Below are 25,234 nucleotides of genomic sequence, written 5' to 3'. Positions count from 1 at the left end.
TGCAACTGCAATGTACACACTGTGCAGTGCCGTGTCCAAATAGCAATATATTGAGTCACTTTGTCTATAGATGAAGTAAATATGGAACTGTACGAGCTAAATTTATGTCTATAATAAGTAAGAACGTCCTGATAAATAATACATAATATCATGCCGATCTAGACGCTTATAAAGAGTATATGCCGTCTAATTGAGCACTTAGCATTGAAAATTGTCAACACATCCTTATCAAGATACAACAAGCCACTTTATCATTCCGATTGTTGTTTTAGTTTCTTTTGTTTACAAGAAATTACATTCACAATAATCACAACTCTCATAGTCTTTGTAGCGTGCTTAGGACTGATTGTCACGAACTATTTATATTCTTGGTAGTATGTTTTTTTTTAATATAAACCATTCGGTGTTACATTGAATAATTAAAACTATGATTTGCTGCATTCCTTGACTGGCGAGAACACGAGTTATAAAACACTAAAAGCGTTATCGGAAAAAAATCTAGGTAATCTATATATAATAAGTATTAAGGAAAGGTTCACAAACACCTAAACGACACAGAACACTACATACAATTAAGTTGTATCTGTAGCAAACGCTAGGATCAATATCTTGCAACGGAAATTCAAATTGTGTTTTTTTACCAGCAAACCTCACGCTAAGCCCAGAGTAAAAAGATTGCATGCGACTGAATTAGTAAGTTCTATTTTTAAACAGTATTTTATAAGTATGTTTTCATATTCAATTTAGTGATGGTACATTGAAAATGGTAAAGCAAACATTAGTAAATTGATGCGTCATTATATTGATAAAAATACTTAATAAGTATTAAAGTTAATTTATAAACCGTTGTTCATATGTCGCTAGTAAAGATATTTACACATGTGGGGCAAATAAATATTAACTGGCGATACTTTGAAACTTGTATAATTGTGTCATGTTAGATGTAAGAAGTTTTGGTTTGGTAAAATGTGTTTGCATACTGTAATCAAATTAAATAGAAATGCATGCTTTGTCATTGTGTTTATCTTTTATTTCCCGGTACAGATACGCTCATGATATTTTCAAGTGTGTTTACTCTACAAATCAATGTACGGTTTCCGGGTCTATAAACTACCTATATCCTGTCATATGAATCACGATACAACATTAAGTTGATCTATGCTAATAATAAATTAATTTATTTGAACCGAGAGGTATGTTATACATGGAAAATTAATGCTTATGCAACTCACATATAATTGAAATGATTTGTACGATACAGTGTAAGATAAATGTATGCACGTGTCACAACGTGTATCTATGTATAATTATTTAATAAAATATTCGAGGTGCCTTTGAATGTATATGTCGCGTTCTGAGAAAACTGGGCATAATTCATGTGCGCAAAGTGTCGTCCCAGATTAGCCTGTGCTGTCCGCACAGGCTAATCAGGGACGAAACTTTCCGCTTGTATGGTATTTTATGTTTAAAGGAAGTCTCTTTTACACAAAAATCCAGTTAAGGCGGAAAGTGTCGTCCCTGATTAATTAGCCTGTGTGGACTGTGACACTTTACGCACATCGATATGCCAAGTTTTCTCAGAACGCGACTCACATATTTGTTTATAACGAAGTGTTTTCTAACCAATTTTTAATTCGTGTCACTTCTAAAAAATTTACGAAGGAAAACATGGTTGATTTTATTGGATAAATTAAAAATTCAACGCGTATTTACATATTATTAATGAAAATGGCGTACATAAGTTCGTCAGTAGCTTCATCTCTAAAGAGGTTTCGTGCGTTTTTAATGCGCTTTTATAAATGTCAATAACTAATCGTTCCTCATACGGCGCTTACTCTGTATCTAGCTGGATTCGAATCGTATTTAAGTAGTCGGCGTTGTTATCGTTGAATCATAATTGTCATTAGTCAAGCCCGAATTTCCTGATATAATGACATTATTTTAATAATAAGTGCGAGATGTAGATAGCCTTTCAACCCCCGATGCTTTGCATTGAACGTCCGGATGCGGTGATCCCTGTTTGAATCAATGCTTTATGTGGCATGTATGTTCTAAATGTATCGTACATAATTGTACAGGCATCATTCACTTTCTTAGAATAAAAGACTCGAGGAGGCTGACACGACATTTTCGCCTAATATTCTCTGGAGTTTCGTTTTTCCTAATTATGTTTTTGTTAGGACACAATACACGAGTATCCATTTACTGCATTTGATTATATGTGTCTTGTTCAGTGAAAATCGGGCTTAGTTCATGTGCGTAAAGTGTCGTCCGAGATAAGCCTGTGCAATCCGCACAGGCTAATCAGGGACGACACTTTCCGCTTTTATGGTATTTTTAGTTTGAAAGACGTCCCTCCTTACCAAAAATCAGGTTTAGGCGGAAAGTGTCGTCCCTGATTAGCCTATTCGGACTGCATAGGCTAATCTGGGATGACACTTTACGCACAAGCATTAATCCCTGTTTTCTCAGAACGCGACTTATATGTCCGTCGTAATTGCTAAACACCAGCGGTAGCGCATTCAAAGTCACGTATGTGTGTGTTGGATATTAGTTGTTTGGATTTATTGATACAGTAAGGACATTTTATGTTACATAATAAGGGAAGTAATTAGTCATGTCCAGGAAATGTGATAAATATGCATTAATAATTTTCTCGAAGTTGCTTGAATAAAGTAATAAGCTAGCAATTTTTCAGATCACAGGTCAACAAATGATATTCTGGTCACATGGCCGTCGTTGGTCTTTTCAAAGTGGAAGCCTGCGAGCGCCGAAGGCGCGAAGCCACTAGGGGGTCCGGGGGCATGCCCCCGCCCCCCCCCCCCCCCCTGAAAATTGTTTGAAACATAAAGGCTAAATCGTGACATATGAGAGGTTTGGGGGACAAAGTGCACGATATCACTAAGTTACACGGCGCCGCAACAGGCTCCATATTATTTGGAAATGTTCAGCTTGACAACATCTGGTATGTTCAGTTTGACATCTTCTGGTAAGGGTTAAACAATTAAAAAAAATCTTAATAAATTGCCAGAACAAAACGAAATATGAGGTCAACCACAGTGTCAAAATATGCCGCCATTTGCATGGATGGAAGCTTCAATATTCCGAGGGAAAAATTTTGACAATGAATTTGCATAGACGGACGACAATTTCTGCCACTAATGTTGAGGAATGGGGGCAAAGTGTATATACTAAAAATTGATCGTACACCCCTGTCTCCGGGCTCCCTACGCTGTAATGGCAACGAATTTCACTAGATGATATAGATCTTAACTCATTTAGCCTCTTTAATTATTTTATTTGATATCCCATGAAAATTTAAAAGCTCAAATAAATCCTTCGGCTTTCTTTAAGTATTTTCGTGTATGTTTATTTTGGATTTGCAAAAGAAAATAATGAATACCCAAGATAGCAGACCGACGTTGGCCCAACGTCGGCATCGTCTTGGCATGATGTTGGCGTTGGCATGCTAACGTTGGCCAAATATCGGTTGGCCAACTTAGGTTTGCACCTTCTGTGGTAATATCTGTCAATGTTTGGATTCATTATTTGCAGTATAATATAAGATTAATACTTAGTATAAATGAGCAGATTGGATTTATAAAAAGATAGGTATGTCAAGAATGGGCTTCCGTAGTTTCATATTTTGTGCAAAGGGACACCTAGATATAGCCCTCTTTTCGTTTTTTGTTATTTAGAGAGACAAGTTCAAAAGAATTTGATACAAGATAATCTGTCTAATACCTTCAATTGAACGTCAGGCAGAAATCAACATCGGCACAAGCATTGCCGTCCTAGTAATGGTTCAATATTGCATTTCTTAGATTCAGCTATAAGTAGGGGTTTCTTGGACTATTCATTTCCTTCAATATGTGAACGAGGGGCATATTGCATTTTTCGTGTATTTTTATTATTGCAACATAGCGATGGTTATCATTTTACTCACTTTGATGTCTTTCCTCGTTTGTTGGAAAAATTTCGTCAACATCTTCCGGTATAAGCATCCGGGTAAAATGGAGTGTACGGTGGCTCGTTTGTACCATCGGAAAACACCGAAGTTAGAAAACGGATAGAACTACCTGGATTTTATCACTTTTTCAACAGAATCAGTTTTGTATTGAAAATCGGCGTTTTTTTCTTCAACAAGGCAGCATGATAAAATATGTCTGATCCAGAAGAGATTAAGCAATTCATCTCCTAGCTCAGCCTTCTTTTTTCTGTTATTTTTGGTCAAAAAGTAGTCAGGCGTCTGACCGGCCGACGGCCTACGACGGTCCAGTGTCATCTATCTTATTAATTCAAGATAACAATTGTGCGCTCATTTGATTGAGCGTTGTGGCATTAATGGTCATTTCACTTTTGAACTTAGAAAATGAATTCATACCTGTATGTATTTGCTCTTTTGATTTATTTTGTGAATCTCATGTTTTGGTTCCGTACTGCTGAGCATAAGCAGCCATGTGCACATACTGAATGAATACCTTTGACTTATTGAACTCCAATATATTTATTTTACTTGGGATTCACGTTATATAATTGTGTGTTCCTTAAAAGATATTGTTATTTTCTATTGATTACAACGACATCGTAATACAGTCCCATATAACTATATACACTGTTAACATGTGAAGTAAAACGAGTTTTTGTTTGAATATCTGTTAATTTCATCAATTACTAAATTATTATATTTGTCCAAAAAATGACAAACTTTATATATGTACATGTATTTTGTATTATCATTTTGTTATCACTAGAAACAGTAAAGTTTATGTATTATAAAATTATATTCTGTTTTGTTAATGCTGTTATTTGGTAACTGTCTGGGCAGAACTGCTGTTTGATCATAACACGATAACTGGTTTGTGCTCAGCAAAGGCACAATTAAATATAGGATTAATGCTATTATAAAAGGTGCCAAAATGGATATGCAAACACTACAAGAAAGACAAAACCATGTGTTTAGATTTTTTTTCAAAAATATACGTGTTCGAGTTAGTTAGTACTGTGCGCATGGGATCAATATTATTCTTTCTTGTTTTCTTCCCTCTTTGTTTTGCACAGTAGTGTTAAATTTATACCATAACAAGCTCGATTTCAGTGTGCTTTTCTTTTATAAAAAAATAGTCGCGAAGATGCGTAAGCTAGCTACAGAGATCTCTGTCTTCACATAAATACATAACAAAATGAGTTCAACATTTACTTTACAATCAGAAGACACCATCAATAAAAACAGCACCCACTTGATTAATACATTTTCTTTCGCATAAATATCTTATATACACATTAGTTATTGTCAAGATATTTTATATACTTTATTATTGTAAATATGGATTACGATTATTTAAAAACACTTTTAGATGCATTTGCATGAATGCCCCATCTTTGCAAACCCTTTCGCTTAGTCTACACTTTACAGTTGCGCCTGACGTCACACTCGTCAACTCCCCTAAATCCAAATAGACAATCTACCAGATTATAACAGGAATCTACATACATGTACATGTTATTTTTTATTCTGAAGACATTCTAATTTAACAAAATAATGTCACTTATTTGAAATAATCATTGCTATATATTATTCTATCGCCGTCATTCTAACATAGCAACCAACCAAACAAAATCCTAAGTACACTAGACGCCATTCGAAAAACAACAACAATATTACAATATGATATTGCATGATTTTCTGTACGAAACGGTAAGAAAATATTTCTATTTTGTGACATGAACACTTAATAAAATTAAATTGAACTTGAATTTCTATATTTTAAACAAAAAAGTTTAAATTTTGAAGTTACAGCATACAACACCCACAATTTATCGCAATAAGTGTTAATTAAATCACAATATACATTCTAATGATAACATGACTAATTTCAATTAGGCTTTATCGTTCATCATGTTGTATTGTATCGTCTTTGAACATCCGACATAAAGTGTATATACAAACTGTACGAGTTGTATTAGAGATGAAATAATGAAGTTACTACTTTAGTGAAATAAATTTATTTTATAAGAGATACACGTCTTATGAAAATACATATTGTATTAGCACTTCGGCTTTATTTGAAGTAATGACTTTTGATTGTTTACTTTGTCTCCAAGTTATTATCTTTTTATAATCAACTGTCAATTGAAAAAATAAACGCTTCAACAGTAACACTAAATTGAATATACGAATCGTCGTTGAATATATCATTAAAACATTAGATAAGTAAGTACGTGCTCTAATGGACCTACATTAGTTCTGTTCGGCTATTAGAGCAATAATACGAAGCACATAATGTTTCTAGTATTTAAATATGTACTTCAGTTTGAATTTTAACAAATAAAAACGATACAAATGTAATACATATCGATATTTATTAAGTAACATATTATAGGTAATATAATTACGTAATGTATTAACAATTCAAGTCACATATGTATTGCATTACTTATGAAAAAGAAGTTTATAATGATACAAACAAGTTCATTAAGAATGTGCATAAATCATTTTTAATGTTAATTACTTGGTATAAGTATGAGGTAACGAATATGAATCATGACCGTCACCATGTTCTAGTTTATTACTAGAACACTTAACATTAGTTATCAACGTTTTAACATATCGCATGTTCATATACATGAATAACCATCGAATATGAATAACAAAGCAAGCAAACATAGTTCGATATGGAAACATGATATAGAGAACGTCTGTAGATGTAAGATAACGTGAACACTATATTCAGCGCATATACAACAGTAATCCGAATAACTAAAGCAAGATGTTTTTTAAAATAACCAAAATAACACGTATATCCTCAACACTACGACACTGTGTGAAGGTATACTAAGGCAGTTCACTGTAATAGCGTACTTGTGCTATTATTTTGTATTTTGTTTACTAATTGGTAATTCGGTTGCCTTTACAAAAATAGCATTTATATAAAATATACAAATACTGTTCTGCTTTACATAAGGGTGTATGACCAATTCTCAACGTTCTTTAATGGGATCATTAGCATTATCGGTATTCACAATTAACTCAACATTTGCAGCAAGGTCCTCTTTCTGTGCACCTTGTTGCCACTCCGTCGTGTTTTTGTACCTGAAGTAAAAGAACAGCGAGGAAAGAATCAACGTCGCCAGTGCGGACGTTATCACGCTATAACCAAGGATAGCGTTCCGGAAGTAGGCGAGGTCATATAGGCGACATGACTGACGTTCCCCACACGTGTACTTCCACAGCAGACAGGTGTCGTCGATAATTGCACCGAAAATAATCGGCCCTGGCATCCATCCTACGGATAAATAAAAGTTCATATTATTGTCGGCGCTGCATATACTATTTGAAATATTTGCATATTATCAGATGGGGTAATTATGTAACGATCAAGAGACCGAAGTCCATTCCGATACAGGTATTTTTCGCCGTTTTATACCCTTTAAAATTTGTAATAAGCTTTTTTAATTCCAATCACTTTCCAGCCATATCAGCATGAAAGTGATAAGCGTTTAGTTCGTGTTAATATTCACTCTTATATCTCGACTTAAATTGCTGCGAAATTTGTTAGCGGAATCACAAAATTACAGCTCCGGCTAAGAAAATGCGTAGCGATTAGAGTCGAGATATAAAGCGAATATGAATACGAAATAAACGCTTATCGCTTTCTAATTTATGGCTTGAAAGTGAGCGGTTTTAAACCATAACCAAAAGTAATAGGGCGAAAATACCTGTAACGGCACAGACGTCGTCATCTTGTGGGTCACGTGATTACACCCTCTGATTATGCAGGTTTTATAAATATTGCGCCGAAACGCAATTGATTATGATTCAGCGGAGAGTATTTTATGTTATGGTATGTTTTCCTAAAGCTATATTTGAATAAAAAATACTAATAAGCGAGAAGTTTTTCACGAATAAAAGATAAATTAAATATCAAATGCTATCAAAACACAACTCAAAATAATTACTACCGAAATTCATCCATGTTTAAGAATAATAGGCTACCTCAGAAACGGCCTATACTTTAGTAAACAACATTAATAATTTTAATCCGCATCTCTACTTCTATGAAAACAAAATATATCACGCTGAGGAAGAAACAAGTCCGAGCCATTATATACGCTAATACGTTTCCAAAAGATAATCATCGTTTATTACTTATGTGATTATGAGACGATTTTAAACCGATCGCCTTTTGTTTACTGCGAGGTAGGTATATATGCATGTGCAAACAAAGTTAATACTTTTAAATTTCTTCAAAATAACAGATCTGTGAACTTATTTTATTTGAAAGACACTATTTTTTGGGGACAACATTTGTCGGCGTTGTTTAACCTACGTATTAGATGTGTTTGTTTTCCAAAAATGTAGATCCGATTAACAGCTATAGAATCTGCTATTGAGTCTATGAACACTGCTATGTACAGTACCTAAAGCGGAGGTTACAAAGCTGGCGAACGCTGTTGATGCAGCCCTGTCCGTTTCTTGAACGCACCTACAATCAGATACACAATTTAAATAACCCTGTTCAATTGTCAGTTGCATTTTTCAGACCGGAGTTGAACCCCTTTCGACAAAACCAAGAATACACCTATTACTCTCCATATTTTTCTTATGATTTTATAAATGTGCAGTGTTAGTTTGTGAAAGTACATTCGAGTGAATGACGACTAACAATTTCATCGATAAACTCTAGCAAGTGGACTGAGTTGTTCTTGTGTCTAATTTAGACAGACAAGCGTGTGTTTGTAAAGATTCCAGCGCGTAAATATAGGAACACGAACGGTAGTTTCATTTGAAGACAATTGTAGCTGCAAAAGAAGTTTAAATAAACACGTCTGAAAATGTATATTTGCTATTGAGAATTTCTTTAGTAATCTGGATAGTGTTGAATGTGTCAAGAGAACGCGGTAAAAATCTTTTCTTAATTGAAAAACGAGATTCGAATCATATGTGATTGTACGAAAATATTACTAAAATTCACGGAGTTTACTATGTGTAGTACTGTTACGTACGTTTGTAAGCAAAACATTTACTTTTGAACACTTTTTACCTTATCTGGGCTATGAAAGTGGGCACTATTTTAAAGGCTGTAAACAGTTTTCCGACAAAGGTGAAGACGGCATATGCATACAGCTTTCCATTGCAACCCTGGTCACAAAGGCCAGACTCCGCATGGCCGCTTGGGATACACGTGCAGTTAAAGAAATCCTACAAAAAATGACAAACCACAGTGAACATATAACATTTACCCACAAGCAATAAAGAAAAACGTTAGAAAAGAATGTTGCATTAAATGGAATAAATATGTTCGAATGTTTGATCGAAGTACACATTTAAACCCGCATGCATAGAAAAACGAGAAGTACGCCCGAAAGATCGACATAAAGTCTCTATTACGACCATAATGACGTGCCTCGCACATTATGTTGTGCTGGTGTATTCTTCGATTGGCGACCGTCAAACCCACCAATACACCAGAGCAATATCAGGGTGCAGAATCAACGAGGTTTTTAGGGGTTTACACACGGGCTGGACATAATGTAATCACACCGTTAAGAACTTTATTTTTGCAAACATCTTAAGCTATTGACATACATTTGCAAACAATCTTTAGTGCATAAAATACATTTTTTTTCTTGAAGTTTGTGCCGATGCCTTGAGGTATAAGAATAAATCATTGAATACGTATGAAATCGGTGACAAAATTTCACGTTCCATGAAACATAATCGTGTAGTACATATCGAATTTTTAAAAAGAACACAAGCTCATTAAATAAAGTAATTTTGATGTATTTCACATTGCATTAATCCGCCACCAAACATCTCGTTAATATGTTTAGTTTTCTATATTTGACTAAAGCAAATAATAAACAGGATATACACTCGAGTCTACGGAACTCGTGAAAAGATTGAAGTGAAAAGATTTTTCTACAAACTTTCGTGATATACTGTTTGATCATTTAATTAATTTAATACATATCGGTGCATATATCACCCGAATGCTTTAAATTACAGCGTCATTTGAATGACGCAGAAAAACGTCTATGAAAGAAACAGGATTTTCGTTAAAAAATATCCACTAGTTCTAATTGTTAATGCTTTTTCGAACATTCATTTTATTATTTTTATAACTTGGTTAGCTCTTAAGGAAAAAAATGCTTAAACCATACATGAAATAATTCTGTTTTGTGATATTTATTATTAATATACACGTTCGTATCTATATGTATAGTATTCATATCATGTCAATAATATTTCAGATAACTAACGAACATTTATTTTAATAGTTTTGTAATGTGATTGTTAAGACTTGTCATATGTATATTCGAATTTTCTCGATGAGTTTTAAACTTTCACTATCTGTTTAACGCAATATTATTTTTTAAATTATACCACAACACACCGTTAGAGATTTCCCAGTACATCCGGCATGACACGGGCTGAAATATGACCGACCGTCGTCGCCACAGATCGGAAAATATTGCTCGTCGTCACACGTGCAGCCATCAACGCAGTGTGATTGTATTTGTCGGTACAGGGGCATACTAGCGTTCCCACTGCAATACAATAGAGGAGGTATTAAACACGCGAATAACCGTATTTCCTTCGCAAGTTATAATGCGCACCTCGAAACAAGAATATTTTCGGCAAAATCGACACTTGAGACCTTCTTTTCCACAATTTCAAAGTTTTCATATATTGTTTTTCTATTTTATGATATATTACTAGAAAATAGGGATTTTGATTTTCACACAAAGCCACAGCTGGCCAAAAGAATTGTGCGCACTAACACACGCAAAACCTATTATTTACTGATTTGTATTTCTAAAACATTCCATTGACCCGCTACACTTTCACGGCCAGGCAATAATGTTTAATATACTCAAAACATGTGGCGAAAAATAGTAGCACTTGTTGTGAGGAATTTCTGCTCACGCTTATAATCTGTTAGCGCTTTTTAAAGTTTGTAAAACAAATACATGTTTCCGAGCGATTTATTTGTCGTAGGGTACAAATTATTCACATAACATGCATACTGATTGGTTATTTCAATCTTAGGTTTTTAATATTTATTTGAATATATTTCTCCGGTCATCGTTGGTTAGCAGCTCTTAGTAGCTACGCTTTTACTATTTAGTACCGTAGTGGCATGAGTAATGCTGATGCTGATGGTTTGTCTAGACGGCCGGATGTCAACATTTCTTCCGAGCAAAACACCATTGAAACTCCTGTCATAAAAGCGGTTTCTTTAGCAGCATCTGTCAGTAAAGATCAGGCTCCTTTAATTTTCAGTGTTGCTGCTCCAACTGATTCAGCAGACGAGAGGACTGTTGGTGATGTTCCATTAGACGTCATAGAGACGGAGTCTCTTACTTCTCGAGATTGGAGGAAGTCCCAGACTAATGATCCTGTTATTGGACAGGTTGCTACTCATTTACGAAACGGAACACGACCGCCAGCTTAGCGGGTCAATTCCGATCATAATGCTCTATCTAAATACCTCAGGTGTTGGGATACGCTTTTTCTTCGTGATGGTGTAGTTTACCGCCGTGGCAAGATAAATGACCAAACGTTCTATCAATTGGTATTGCCCACTGATCTACGTGATGGTATTTTCAGGTGTTTACATGACGACCTGGGTCATCAAGGCCGGGACCGAACAACTTCACTTTTCAAGCAAAGATTGTTTTGACCAGGTATTGACAGCTGGCTAAGAGATAAGGTTAAACTATGCGATCGATGTATCCGCATAAAAACCCTACCGTCCAACGCTAAACTAGTCAATACTAACTCGACTGCACCGATGGAATTGATATGTTTAGACTTTTTGTCCTTGGAAACATCAAAGGGTGGATACGAAAACATTTTGGTGATCACTGATCATTGTTCTCGTTACGCACAAGCCTTTCCAACTAAAATTCAACTAGCTAGAACTACAGCTAAAATTCTATTTGAAAATTTCATTCTGCACTACGGTTTCCCAACACGTATACATTCCGATCAAGGGCCAAATTTTGAGTCCGAACTGATTAGAGATCTGTGTGATCTAGCTGGAATTGCCAAAAGTCACACTACCCCTTACCATCCCATAGGAAACGGACAGGTAGAACGATTTAATTCGACATTGCTGAAAATGTTAGGAACATTATCCGATTGTGAAAAAAGTGATTGGAAATCGCACATTGCACCGTTAGTGCATGCGTAGAATGTCACAATTCACAAAACTACCGGAAATGCCCCATTCTACCTAATGTTTGGGAGACATCCCAAACTAGCCATAGACGCACTATTAGGGTTGTCCTCGGAGACCGACGAGAACGTGTCAAAACACGAATATGTCCGGAAACTCAAGGAACGATTATCCTGTGCATACAAAAAGGCTGAAGAATTTGCGAAAAATGCAAATTCCAGTGACAAGAGGCGTTACGATGCTCGTGCTAAGGCCACTACATTAAGCGTCGGTGATTTGGTGCTGGTCCGCAATGTATCTTTGCGTGGCACACACAAATTAGCCGACAAGTGGGAGGAAACTCCGTACATTGTAGTCGGACATCCAAACGCCGACATCCCTGTGTTCGAGGTAAAGAAAGATTGCCCCCACGCTAGGAAAACAAGAATTCTGCACCGCAATCTATGACTTTCCTTACCATTCAAAAACAAATCACAGGAAAAATCCCCAACATATATTATCCCGGCCCTTCGTAAAAATAACGAGCCGCCCAAGCATATAAATGAGCGACCAACTCGAGATCGTAAACCCCCGAAGTGGCAGCTCTCTTGAGAATACATGTTGTAAATAGTATTGTACAATATGCGATAAACATAAAATTGCATTCAAACACAAAATCGATATTTGCAAACGCATATAAAGATGTATTCGTTTTGTAACCTAAAATTGTTTAACACTGAGAGTATGTGTATAGTGTATATAGGTACACAAATATTACCAATTTTATTAATCTTGCTTATGCGTGAGACTAATATGAAATATGAAATGTTTTTTTTAAGATATTTAAATTGAAAACATCATTGTATGTATGCACGATGTTTTCAAATGGAGTTTATTTCCATATGAATCTGCGAGAAAGTGATACAGCGAGTAATTTTGCTGTGGGACGTCGACTGTCAAAACTTGTATATTTTCAACATGGTACGATTTAAACGTATGTTTAGGTGACTAGAATTTATGTAATTCAGTAGTTATGAATTTTTCAGTAATAATATGTATTATAACTAGTTTAGATAGATTCTAAGTAGTTGCGTTGAACGATTATTTATGCATATTGTCAATTTTGTGTGTGTCATGTGATGTTGGTGTTGTTGTTGTAAGGTTGTGTTCTGTATCTTTGTTGCTCATATAATCGTATTTCGAATCGCGGCAACAAAAATATCGCAATGCATTAAATACTCATCAGCGGGAGTATGTCGTATGTCTTATAAATGTCTTTTAAATGTATTGTTATTTCAAAATAAATGTCGGGGACGACATTTGAGAAACAGCGGGAGTATGTCGTAGGGTACAAATTATTCACATAACATGCATACTATTTAGTTATTTCAATCTTAGGTTTTTAATATTAATTTGAATATATTTCTCTGATCAATGGGAAGCAACCTAACCGTTTAACCTTGTGCATGATTTACTAACATTAGCGTTATCTAACCCTTGCTCGTGATGCACGTGCACATAATTTTCAATTGTCATAGATGGTCGTATTTCTATTTGTTGGAGGAAACTTGTAGATTTTCTCAGGTATACTATCCCTTTTCTTTAGTAACTATTAAAAAACATAGTATTATGATATGTATGTATTATTTGGTATTGTTCGCCGTCCTTATAAATAATGCGTTTATTGTATTTTGACTCGCCGTACCTACTCTTTGTGTATGTGTATTGTTCTATTGTTGTGTTAAAATATGCATTCATGTTCATTTGTTTGTCTTATTTAATATTTGTTACAGAACAATCCTATACGTTAACATCGATTAATACGGTCAACTGCAATAAAATCATTAACATTGCTTCAGTGTTGGTCGAAATAAAACCTCGCAGAGAACGAACTCTGAAATATTCCCATATGAAATATGAATGTTCCACATGTTTGTTATTTAAATTATGTATTTAAACATATGTGTTCTGTATAATGAAAAACTTTATAAATAAGAAATTTTTTGGTTTAGCAAATTTCGGCTTACCTAGAAAAGTAATGTCGACCTAGGCCTTAGGCCTCAATAGACTTTGCTCAACTCGGGATGAAATGTTTATTCCATCTCTCATCTGCCTATGATATTTATTTAATGTACAATAATAAGATAAATGCCAAGTTTTTTATTGAACAAAAAAGTTCAAAAAGAATTTTGAGTATATCAAGTTTTATTTTCAATATACTCCAACATATTGATGACCCCTCCTTTTAAAAAGTATTTCATTTTGTCAACTGACATGTCCGTAATACCGATAATACTTAAGTCTGCATTCACACATTTTTGACACCAAGAGTACGGCTGAAATTTTAACTCAAATGTAAACGAATGTTTTCACTAACGACTCATAGTAATGTAATGTGATTGTATATTAATCCTGTATACTCGCTAAAGAGGTCCTAAACTTTGCGTAGCAACACTTGAAAACAGGAAATAACATCTGTCTGAGCTGGATATGATCGCCCATACAATTTAAGTATCGTTCACATGGTTTCAGCACTCTTCCATTTCTGTTAAATCATAATGAGATGATCAAATAAAAAAATACGTACATATGCGTGGGCCCACCCCCAACTAACATCGGCTGATCACACCCCAGGAAGAAACCGGTTGCTATACAGACGGTGTTGACGGTGTAGAATATCAGCAACATCTTCACCGTTGTTTGTGGCATCATCGGAATCTTCCTCGTCATTACCCCACCCAGAAATGTTCCCAAGGATACCGCACTCACCGAACTCAAGGCTGAAAAACGAGAAGGAACTACTAAAATTGAAAAACGAGAAGGAACTTTTAAAAATTGAAACAAGACTGACCATTATGATGTTCAAACAAATAACTTCAATGTTGAAATTAAACGACTAATATATGAGACGATATTTGTGAAACGCTTTCCTTTGTATATTTATAAAGATCATTCAAATTACAATCATTCATAAAATAAATACTACTGCATCAACCTGATGTATACTAAGTGAAGTCTTGTCTGACTTAGTTCATAGTCAGTTTATAATTATGTTTGTTTAAAAACAAAATTGGATTCACGGTTGCATACGTATGTCTGCAAATGACTTGTATTAATATGTCTTGGATTGCGTATATGTACATTGGTTGTGCTTTGCATATACAAATTAGTTATTTGATTTCATTATATATATATATATATATATATATATATATATATATATATATATATATATATATATATATATATATATATATATATATATATATATATATATATATATATATACGGTTAAATATTTCTAACATGCTTATGATAGGCCAAACTGATTTGCATTTACCAGCTTCATTTGTGTTTATTAAAAACGTTGTTCTTTGCGCATTAGTTAGTCACTATCCTTACCGTTGTAGCATTGATTGTGAAATAGATTCTAAATGTTGTAATAAAAAAAATGTGTCCTAGACCCTTTCATGTATTTATGTTTTTTTAACAACTTATGAAATTCAATACTGATCACATGTCATGCCTTTATATAGGTTACTATGTTTTGATCACGAATACTCATTGACGGTTTAGCCATTGTTTATATTGAATAAACTAAACCATATCCTTAAATAGCGGATAAGCAAAGGATTCGGTGAATTATCCAGATCTTGTTTTTATGGATCATCATTCTCACAATGAAACACATACTTCTTGAAACAGACTTACATAAGATGATATTAGCCTGCCACAGCGGAATGGTGTATTGTGACGCCAGATACTTGGGCATAAAAGACATTGCACCGGCAACGCCCACCAAATTTACGACCGTTGAAATAATCAGAATCATGTACGTCGGATTTCTCAGCAACCGGCCGCCAGTGGCAACAAACTCTAAATATGGAAGATAATAATAAACTCACACATGTATATAAATGCATAAATATATCAAAAATGGTTCTCCTTTCAGCCGCATGCACATTGAATGTTTCTGTTGTTCTATTTTGAAATTATCATCCACATATGCATCGAAAAAAATATGTTTAATGGTGATGCTTTAAAATAATATTAATATTTGTCAGTGGTATGATTGGTGAATGATATTAACTGACTCTTTTCAGACAGCGTTTGTAGTCGTAAAGTTAGTTTGCCAATCCGGTACGCTTGGAAAGGCCAACACGAAGATCATACCTTTCATTTCAAGAAATAGTGCTTTCCAAACGGACACCTGCGTCTCGCGTTGCAGTCTTCTTTCCTTCGATATAACAACTAGATCCCCTTTCCGTTTTTTGGATTTCAGGTATCGCGGAAAACACATGGTTGGGACGCTGAATATCAGGGCAAAACCTCCGAACACTAGGAATCCGAGCCACCATGCCCCTAGCCAACGGGGGTCTTTGGGAGATATGTCGACAGCTGGATTAGAAACAAGCACTCGCTTCGTAACTGGTAGTAAGTACAACATAAACAAGAATTCGTGGGTAACATTAGTCACTTGGCTAAATGTCGACAGCTGAACATTTGTTACACTCAGTTTATATAATATTTATACACCTGAACAAATCTTATTGTATTAGTCTAAATTCATATATGCATACATACAAAGATTATATTATTTTCAGTATGCTGGTTATTTTCTAAAGACAAAGCAGAAATTCAAGCGCCATTATTCTGCGATATATGTGGGCGGAGCCGTATTATTTGAAAACAACTTCAAAAGGCTTCCGAAAAAGCACACTTTGAAACACGTTCTTTCGACATTTCCTGTGCAATTTATTGTAATAAATTCATTGAATGCAATTTTACAATCTATAATTAAATTTACCCACACACTTTATTAAGCTGTTTATTCGAGAACTGTTTTAAATCATGTTACATTAACAGAAGTGGTTGTCTAAATGAAGTGCAACTGTTTTCAATGAATTAGACGTCTTTCGCACAATTATTTTGAATTCAATCGATGTCACATTGTTTTGTTTTGTGGTATCACTTAATTGTTATGAGGGAATGAATGTTCATTGTATAAATACTTGTTAAATGAAGTCTCTATACAATACAGAATAAGTCTTCAAGATCGTGTTTGAATCGAAATATTTTATATCGTGATTCGTTGTGAAAAAACCGTCTGTCAGAAGTATAGGCGCGTGTTGTCAGAAATGTCGGGCTTCCATTAAGTTATTTTTTTCATACGGATATATACACCTAGCCTCGTCTTATTCAGGCAAACCTGAAATTATCGGCGTATACCTCATTTGATTTGTAGTACCAACACAAGATAGCAAATACATTTTTCAAAAATTTCATAAATTTTAATCATGTGGTAGTTTAAGACTGCTAAAATAAAATGTTGGCATTAAATCGTATACATTCTCATATATATTCTCTTCAAATACAATACCTTCCAATGTGATGTAGATTCTGCTAAAAACTCCACCAAGCAGATAAGCCAAGGCAGGGCCGAATATACTTGTGCCTATCAGGATTCCCATATAGTAGCCAGTCTTCCGTTTGTCGACAGCGTCATCTATGTACAGTGTAACGAAGGGCGAGCGAAACGATTTGCCCACACCCTGAAGGAACTGTGATGTAAAAAAGGAAAGCAAGTATTTTATCTCTTAAATTAAAATCTATAAAAATGTACATTGTATGGATTTAGTGGGTAAATTAATTGTATCTTTGATTTCGTTGCTTACGTTTTTCTTCGTGTTGTTTCTTTAAACCTTCATATATTAAGTATATAGTTTTATTATATAATAATAATAATAATAATAATAATAATAATAATATCAATAATCATCATCATAATAATAATAATAATAATAATAATAACAACAACAACAATAATAGAAGTAGTAGTACTACTACTACTACTACTACTAATATTAATAATAATAGTCATAATAATAATAATAACGACGACGACGACGACAATGACGACGACGACGATGATGATGAGGATGATGACACGGGAGCATTATGCCGAAGATTTCGGGGGTAGTTGTCAAATATTACCGAGGCTTAATGTTCATACAATTACTTTCTACATTGTCATATGCGATTGAAAGTACCATTCCGAAAGCAATCAAAGCAAAGGCGACGCTTTTGATATGCAGTTCTTCGCGACCATAATTCGCCTCGGCGGTATCCCCTGCCATTTCGCAGCTTGTGTCGTCCGTAAACTGGGTACCGTTCTGGCACATAGGTGCCTCCTTGCCCGATGACCGGAAACTATAAATTAAAAAAAAAACAGACATTCATATATTGAGTATAGTTTATATTTCATTTTAAACATATTCTTAAATTTGAAATATCCTTTAACCAAAAGCACAATACTAAATAATATCGATTAAGAGAGAAAATGTCCCGAAACATCGTTCAGTTACAATGAAACATAACATAATTCATAGTGTTTGAGTTTTTTATTGACGTAACTAATTTGTATCTGCTTTTTGTGAACAATCGTCTCATAACATGAAGTCACACATAGCACCGGTTTATACATATTAATGCAATGGCACATAGCCACACATTAAACAACGGTCGCATTTAAATTGCATAATATGTGCAATGGAAATGGCAACCCTTTGTTAAGGCTGTTTGTCTCTTAATGAAATATATAAATATTGTTGCGATCGTAGGTGGCAGTTTATGTACAACTTAACTTAGAATCGGACTGTATTTCTTAAATACATTTATACATTGCCACATGCCCGGTTGCGTAGCCAATTTATAAACCAGGAAAACATATCTCGTATGTTGTACGAAAGCCTTAACTGTATGCTACGAAGGATATGACATAGTTAGCGTTGTTACACTTTACATAACGTTGCTCTTAATAGCAAAGCAATTCTGGTGTATGCTGAATAAAAAACCTTACGTATGTGTTACAAATAACATGATCTAAGTTAACCAGTAACATATCCTCTTGCGTTGTCATCTTTAGTATAGGACAACCAGACCTGAGCTGTACGAACTTAGCAATATGTTTTTAATGATGTGACCTGAATTAACAAGTCACGTTCGCATTTGTTTTATATTTTAAAGGATATAAACCCTGATATTATTATTTGCTTTAAGAAAGTTCTAAACTGGGATTATATTACAGGTTACCTTACCTGATTGACTTTGACACATTCCCGTTTGTGTTGCCCTTTAAAGCATAGGACTCCGGGTCTTGTAGAAAGTACGGCAAGGCGCACGTGATGCCGCATACGCCGAACAGAAGCGTGCTGAATCCTAGGCCACGGGGTATGTGGACCTTATACATACAACGAGGTTCTCAACGATAACCATTTGTTGCTAAAATTACTTAACCTTCCTAAAGAACAAGTATTTGATTTTCTTTATATGTTTGTCTGTCAGTATATATAGTATAAAAAGAAGAACGACAACTACGGATATTTACAACATATAAACTTAATTGTAACATTAAGATACACACATAACTAACATGTTTTATTATATAAATTATCCGCGCTTTAGGGAAAACCGGACGTTTATGCATAAATGTATCAACCCATGAGCTAGTGCAGTCCGTATACACATGTATGCTAATCAGGGGTGACACCAACCGCCTAGACTGGATATTTGTTTGGACGAGACTTCGTTTTCGAACAAATTCACAAAAGCGGAAAGTTTAGTCCCCAATAAGCGTGTGCGAAATACACATGATCTGGGACGATACTGTATTCAAAGGCATTAAAACCGGTTTTTCAAGAGCGCAACTCTTATAGGAGTTTATTTTTCGAATTTAGCGTACATTTTTCGCAATGTAGCCGGCAAACAGGGCGCAGCACAAGAAGCCGATGTCATTGCAGCTCATCAGTAGACCAGACTCGGCGCTGCTAAACCCGAACTGCTTCTCCAGCATGGATACCTGACGTAAAATGGTTAAATCATATGAGTCTCGTTCTTGGGAATTTTGGCTTTATGCATAAGTCCTTGAAATATGTGTTCGATAAGAACATACATCCTTTAAACGAAAAGAGCCATATACGTGGAAAGTATTGTCCATAATTAGCCTGGGCGGACTGCAAAGACTAATCTGGGACAACACTTTACGCGCATGCATTAGGACCATTTTTTTCCAATTGCGGTTCATATTACAAAATCTATTTCCTGACAAATACAAACTGAGTGTGGTTTGGAGATGACATTTAATAGTTTATAGATAAGCAAATGGACGATCGCCCGATATACTGACCAAGGAAGAATTACTAAACACAGCACAATCACAACACATCTACACATACAGAAACGATGCATACCGCTGCGGTCACAGCATAAAACGGTATATACTTTACGTAGAGGGATAACGAATTATTAATCTCCATAATCTCGCATTTTACCAAAAGCTATTTGCAAAACATTGAAGACATGAAGATCGGAAAATGTCCATGTTTCGTTTATTTACACTTGGCTGAGAAGAGATCATGTGCATTGCAGAAGCATTAAACCTGGTATAAGCGATATTGTACAATTTGGAATCCATGTTGCCAGATCGGATATATCAAGCAGATTTTTATGAGCGTAATTGCAAATAAAAAAAATCTGTGTAAAATATTTTATCTAAAAACTAGATCGAATATTTCACGCAACAATTAAACACTTTATATATGTTATACCATTCAAAAACTAGTATTACAAGCTTTGCCACGAAGTGAGTCGGTTTCAGGACTTCTTAGGTAGGATAAAGTTCTTTTGGAAAAGATGAACAATCCAAATAATTGTGTCTTGTTCTGAGAATACTGGGCATAAAGCATATGCGTGAAGTGTCGTCCCAGATTAGCCTGTGCAGTCCGCACAGGCTAATCAGGGACGATACTTTTCGCTTTAACTAGATTTTTGGTAAAAAGGGACTTCCTTTAAACGAAAAATACCATTAAAACGGAAAGTTTCGTCCTAGATTAGCCTGTGCGGACTACACAGGCTAATCTGGGACGACACTTTACGCACATGCAATTTGCCCAATTTTCTCAGAACAAGACACAATTAAACAAACTTTTTTGTTATACTTACTTCGAAATAAATTATTAACAATGGTTTACCTGTGAGTTCACGTATGTTGTGAGTGTCTGTGTGAGTAGACCTGACACACTGAAGACTCCAATAAAGGCTCCGATTCTTGCACATATCTATGGAAGTACACGTTTTATTTTATCACAGTGCGCAGACCTCAACTGCAACTGACGTTTATTTTCGATGTTGCGTTTCAGTTAAGAAATATTGTACGGATTTAACTAATATCGTAATATTGCATTACTAATATGTTGGTTGTATCGATATATGAAACATTGGTTGCAAAATATGCTTTCAAAAAGGAGGAAATGCCGCAATGCTTGTATACAAGCAGAATTTTCACTAAAAATGTAAATAACATAATGTTTGTCTTCAGAACATTTATCAAACAATCAAAATGTATATGCTTCATATTCTTTATTCAAATACAAATGAGCCAATTCGTACGAAAACGGGTCTTATGTCATATGCGCTCAAGAAAATCCTTCATATTCGCGCCGTGTGGTCCGAAGCTACCATTTCCGTTTATTAGACCACGAAATCTAAAGGGTGGCTCCAAAAGAGATTGCGCGGATGCGCAGGCTCGACTGGAGCTTCAATGACTCTTCCGTTTTCGCATGAACAGGCTTCATTTGTACTTGCTTAATATGTGTTTACGGCAAATTTACATCGCAAAATCGGAAGGTTGTCCAAATCAATCCAGTACAATATTATGTGTTTAAGCGATGAAATATACATAATTCAATATTATTTAAGCACTTCATATATATTGGACTGAATAAAATCCAAGGTAGTGCATTAACATATCGGCATTCACGTCATTACTTTGTAAACGTTTTAAAACTTGACCAAATGCTATATGAACTGTTATTGCTTATTCTACATGTTTGTAAAATCCTACATTTAAATCGTGGAATAAAACCCTGAATGGCGTATCAGCATTATTTACTCAAATGAACATCTTTTAAGAGGGTATTTGTTTTACCTGAAGTCCTTTGGGTCGGAATGATCCTAAACCACATTCTGTGTCTTTCAGAATCTCTTCGTCTACATCCAGCTCGTCTGCATCATCAGCAGCATCTAAATTCTTCAGCTGGTCGCCGTTGTCTTTGTGGTGACCATTCATGTCGCCCTGTAGTGAAGGTTAATTAAGGACTTACACAAAGTACGCACATTTAAAGTTGTTGTCAAGTGCTTTGATGACATTACTTCAATGCCAATATTTGTGAAGAAATATACGGTGAATAATTTTGTTTAATGATTGATGTGGTCAAATTTTAAAGAAAACAGGATCTATAGAAGACGAAAAATGCTTGTTTACGATTTTAAATAAGTTATGTATGTTTACACCACACTGATTGTTTTAAACATAAGTGTTCACCTGATATTGATACGTTTTACCTCTTGGATATTTATCCAGATTAGAAATTCAAACTGAGCTGAGACGTTGTACCCTTTATATTCACTATACAAAGTAAGCAAGTATATGAGCTTCGTCAAGCATAATCGTGTGTTCCAAATTGTTTCATCAATTAAAAGTATTATTCAAACATGATAATTATGGGCTTCATTGCTCGGTCACTGCTTCAAATGACCATGCATTTTTAATGAAGTTAAGAAGTTTATTTAGTGACTTTCATCACGAACTGCCCTTATATATTCACAAAAAGTATCATTTTAAGTTGACTGTATGTAGTTATGAAGCATATAATGCGTTACAGTAACGGAGATCTGATTAAACCCATATGCAATTTAAAATATAAAAACCAAGTTATATAACATGTTTAACACTAAAAGAATACTCTACAGAGAATGAGAACAAGATGATTAAGTTTAATGTAAACCGAATCCACATGTTTGGTGTGTGTCACTCAAATGATAGAATCGGAAAGTTTTCATTAATTTTTGTGAATATTTTCGAATTCTTTAGAGCACGAAAATTAAGTTGCTCTTTTTCCAAAGCGTTCTCTTGTTATAACTCGTCTACCAATAACATTAAACTCTTTGAAATATGGTCTCATTTGGAATGTGGTCACAACTAATACAAACTAAATCCTGTCTGCGAAACCATAACAACCGCGCTTTAGGCGATACGGGGTATCATCGTATTTATGCGACCACGGTAAAAGAGAGCCGCAATATCATTTTTTCTTCGAGGGCAAACATTAAGGAGATTTTCGCGACGAGCTACTGGATCATCCATGTAACATTCTCACGAAAGTTGTTCACGAAATATGTTTATTTCGTGTCTATTTAGATTAATTGTTCTTTAAAATGATGTGTGTTGTTTGTATGTACTTCAACGCATGCTGTTATTTATTTATATGTATGTTAACGACGATGAACTTCACATGCTTAAGTCAAAAATAAACTATTATGTTCTGTTTTGTTCCGTTCAAATCATTTAGCCTGTATGAAACAGCTTCTTTCTAAGCAATAATATTAAAAGAGGATTCTCTTGAGTATAAAACATAATACAACTGTTGACGCAATTCGCAATTTTTTTACCAAAAGTAAACAATTTGATATATTGCTTTGGTTCAGAACCTTACCATACACTTTCTTAATGCAAACAGTATACACATCAAACTATTCACAACTCATCATGTATACTGTGGCATGTCTGTATATTTTATGTCTGGTCGGTGAATTTTAACTACGAAAACATTTTCTTGTCTTGTCTCGCCTTGTCTTGTCATACCATTTTATTATATCTTTTAATGAATATTGTATAGCTAAATAATCATTGCTTCTAAAACACTATTTTTCGTTCGTGCCCTATGATGAAACTGTAGTTTTCCTTTCAGGAGATGAACAGTACAAGATGTTGGCTTTCGTTCAAATCACGTGCAAACATGTTTCAGTTATAGAGGGCCGTATGGACTATTTGCCTGCAGTATGTATTTTTTTTAAAGAAAATACTTTTAAACAATTTATTATATAATGTTAGTCAGATCATCCGCGATTGCATGCGATTGCAACAAAACGTGACTTTTCTTGCATAAGATCCACTGCAATTAAAGTAATTCGGACATAAGAATTCGATAAGATTTGATGCGTTTACTACGATACAATACGAACTGGAACAATATAATACGATGATCCCGATTAACTTATGTGCTCAATTGATCGTAAGTACAGTACATATTGTAAACCGTTCCGGACATGATAATGCTTGCTAAGATCAAATAAGATCTAATAAGATCACCTGGATGAGTCCATGATTCAGACAAAGATTTCTATCGCCTATTTTATCGACTCAATTTTAAGGTAGCGGGAGCCTCATGTGTACTTTTCTAGAAACAGAATTCGTTATCATTTCCTTATTGTAAAATGAATATCACTACTTTCAGCAAAATTTTAAAACTTTTAACCAGCCAGTTAACTTTTAATAAATTGTATTGTGCTAGCAGTCACAGAAAGCGAATTGTGCATTGGATCTTCAATAATATGTGCATTCATCTGGATAAAATGGCAAAAACGACAATAAATCGTTAAATGCCAAGAATCTTTATTTTTTACGTTTTATATCCCTTGAAGTGGTTGGAAATGCATATAGTGTACATATTTATTTACAACAATATATTTTTTTACATAATAAATTTCAGGAAGTTTTACCGTTTCTATCTCAAGAACTTACACTTTGCGTATGCCTACCCCCATTCATTATCACGCTATGGATTCCAGTATAAATTTGTATATCACATCTATTTCGGGGTTTTCTAGTTGCTAATTTAAAGCAACAGTTACACACTCTGATATAAGATTCGATATTGCTAAATGTGGCTTTATATTGATACAATAATGCATTAATAATATAATCTTAAGGTCACCTAAAGTCCAAATGAAACCCATGCATACAGCCGCACTTCACCACACAATGTCAAGTTATTTCAAATCTTACATAGCAAGAAAATTATATGTTCTAATGGAGACATTATCCACAATGCCACCATTTACAGACAAGTTGCTATTAGCATCAACAGAGAAGCAAGCTACTTTCGTGGCTTCTGCAGAATTCGGCACTGATGGTTTAACATATGTGTAGAACTTCGAACCCGTTTTCAACA

At 34.7% G+C, this 25,234-nt stretch overlaps 1 protein-coding gene across 1 annotated transcript; it reads right to left on the bottom strand.

Annotated features, from left to right (window-relative positions):
- Positions 1–6,442: 6,442 nt before the first annotated feature.
- Positions 6,443–22,290, bottom strand: LOC127857307 (solute carrier organic anion transporter family member 2B1-like). Its single transcript, XM_052393715.1, has 12 exons — positions 22,150–22,290; positions 21,194–21,280; positions 19,906–20,022; positions 19,262–19,404; positions 18,215–18,374; positions 17,545–17,725; positions 16,338–16,562; positions 14,752–14,944; positions 10,398–10,551; positions 9,045–9,202; positions 8,422–8,486; positions 6,443–7,286 (listed from the first exon to the last, which is right to left on the bottom strand). Exons 1-12 carry the CDS (start codon positions 22,288–22,290, stop codon positions 6,982–6,984), a joined length of 1,929 nt encoding a protein of 642 aa, XP_052249675.1. The 3' UTR covers positions 6,443–6,981.
- Positions 22,291–25,234: the final 2,944 nt, after the last annotated feature.

The sequence above is a fragment of the Dreissena polymorpha genome, chromosome 14, assembly GCF_020536995.1.
Source record: "Dreissena polymorpha isolate Duluth1 chromosome 14, UMN_Dpol_1.0, whole genome shotgun sequence".
NCBI lineage: Eukaryota > Metazoa > Mollusca > Bivalvia > Myida > Dreissenidae > Dreissena > Dreissena polymorpha.
The sequence above is the reverse complement of the archived record's forward strand: the minus strand, read 5'-3'. Positions and strand labels throughout refer to the sequence as shown.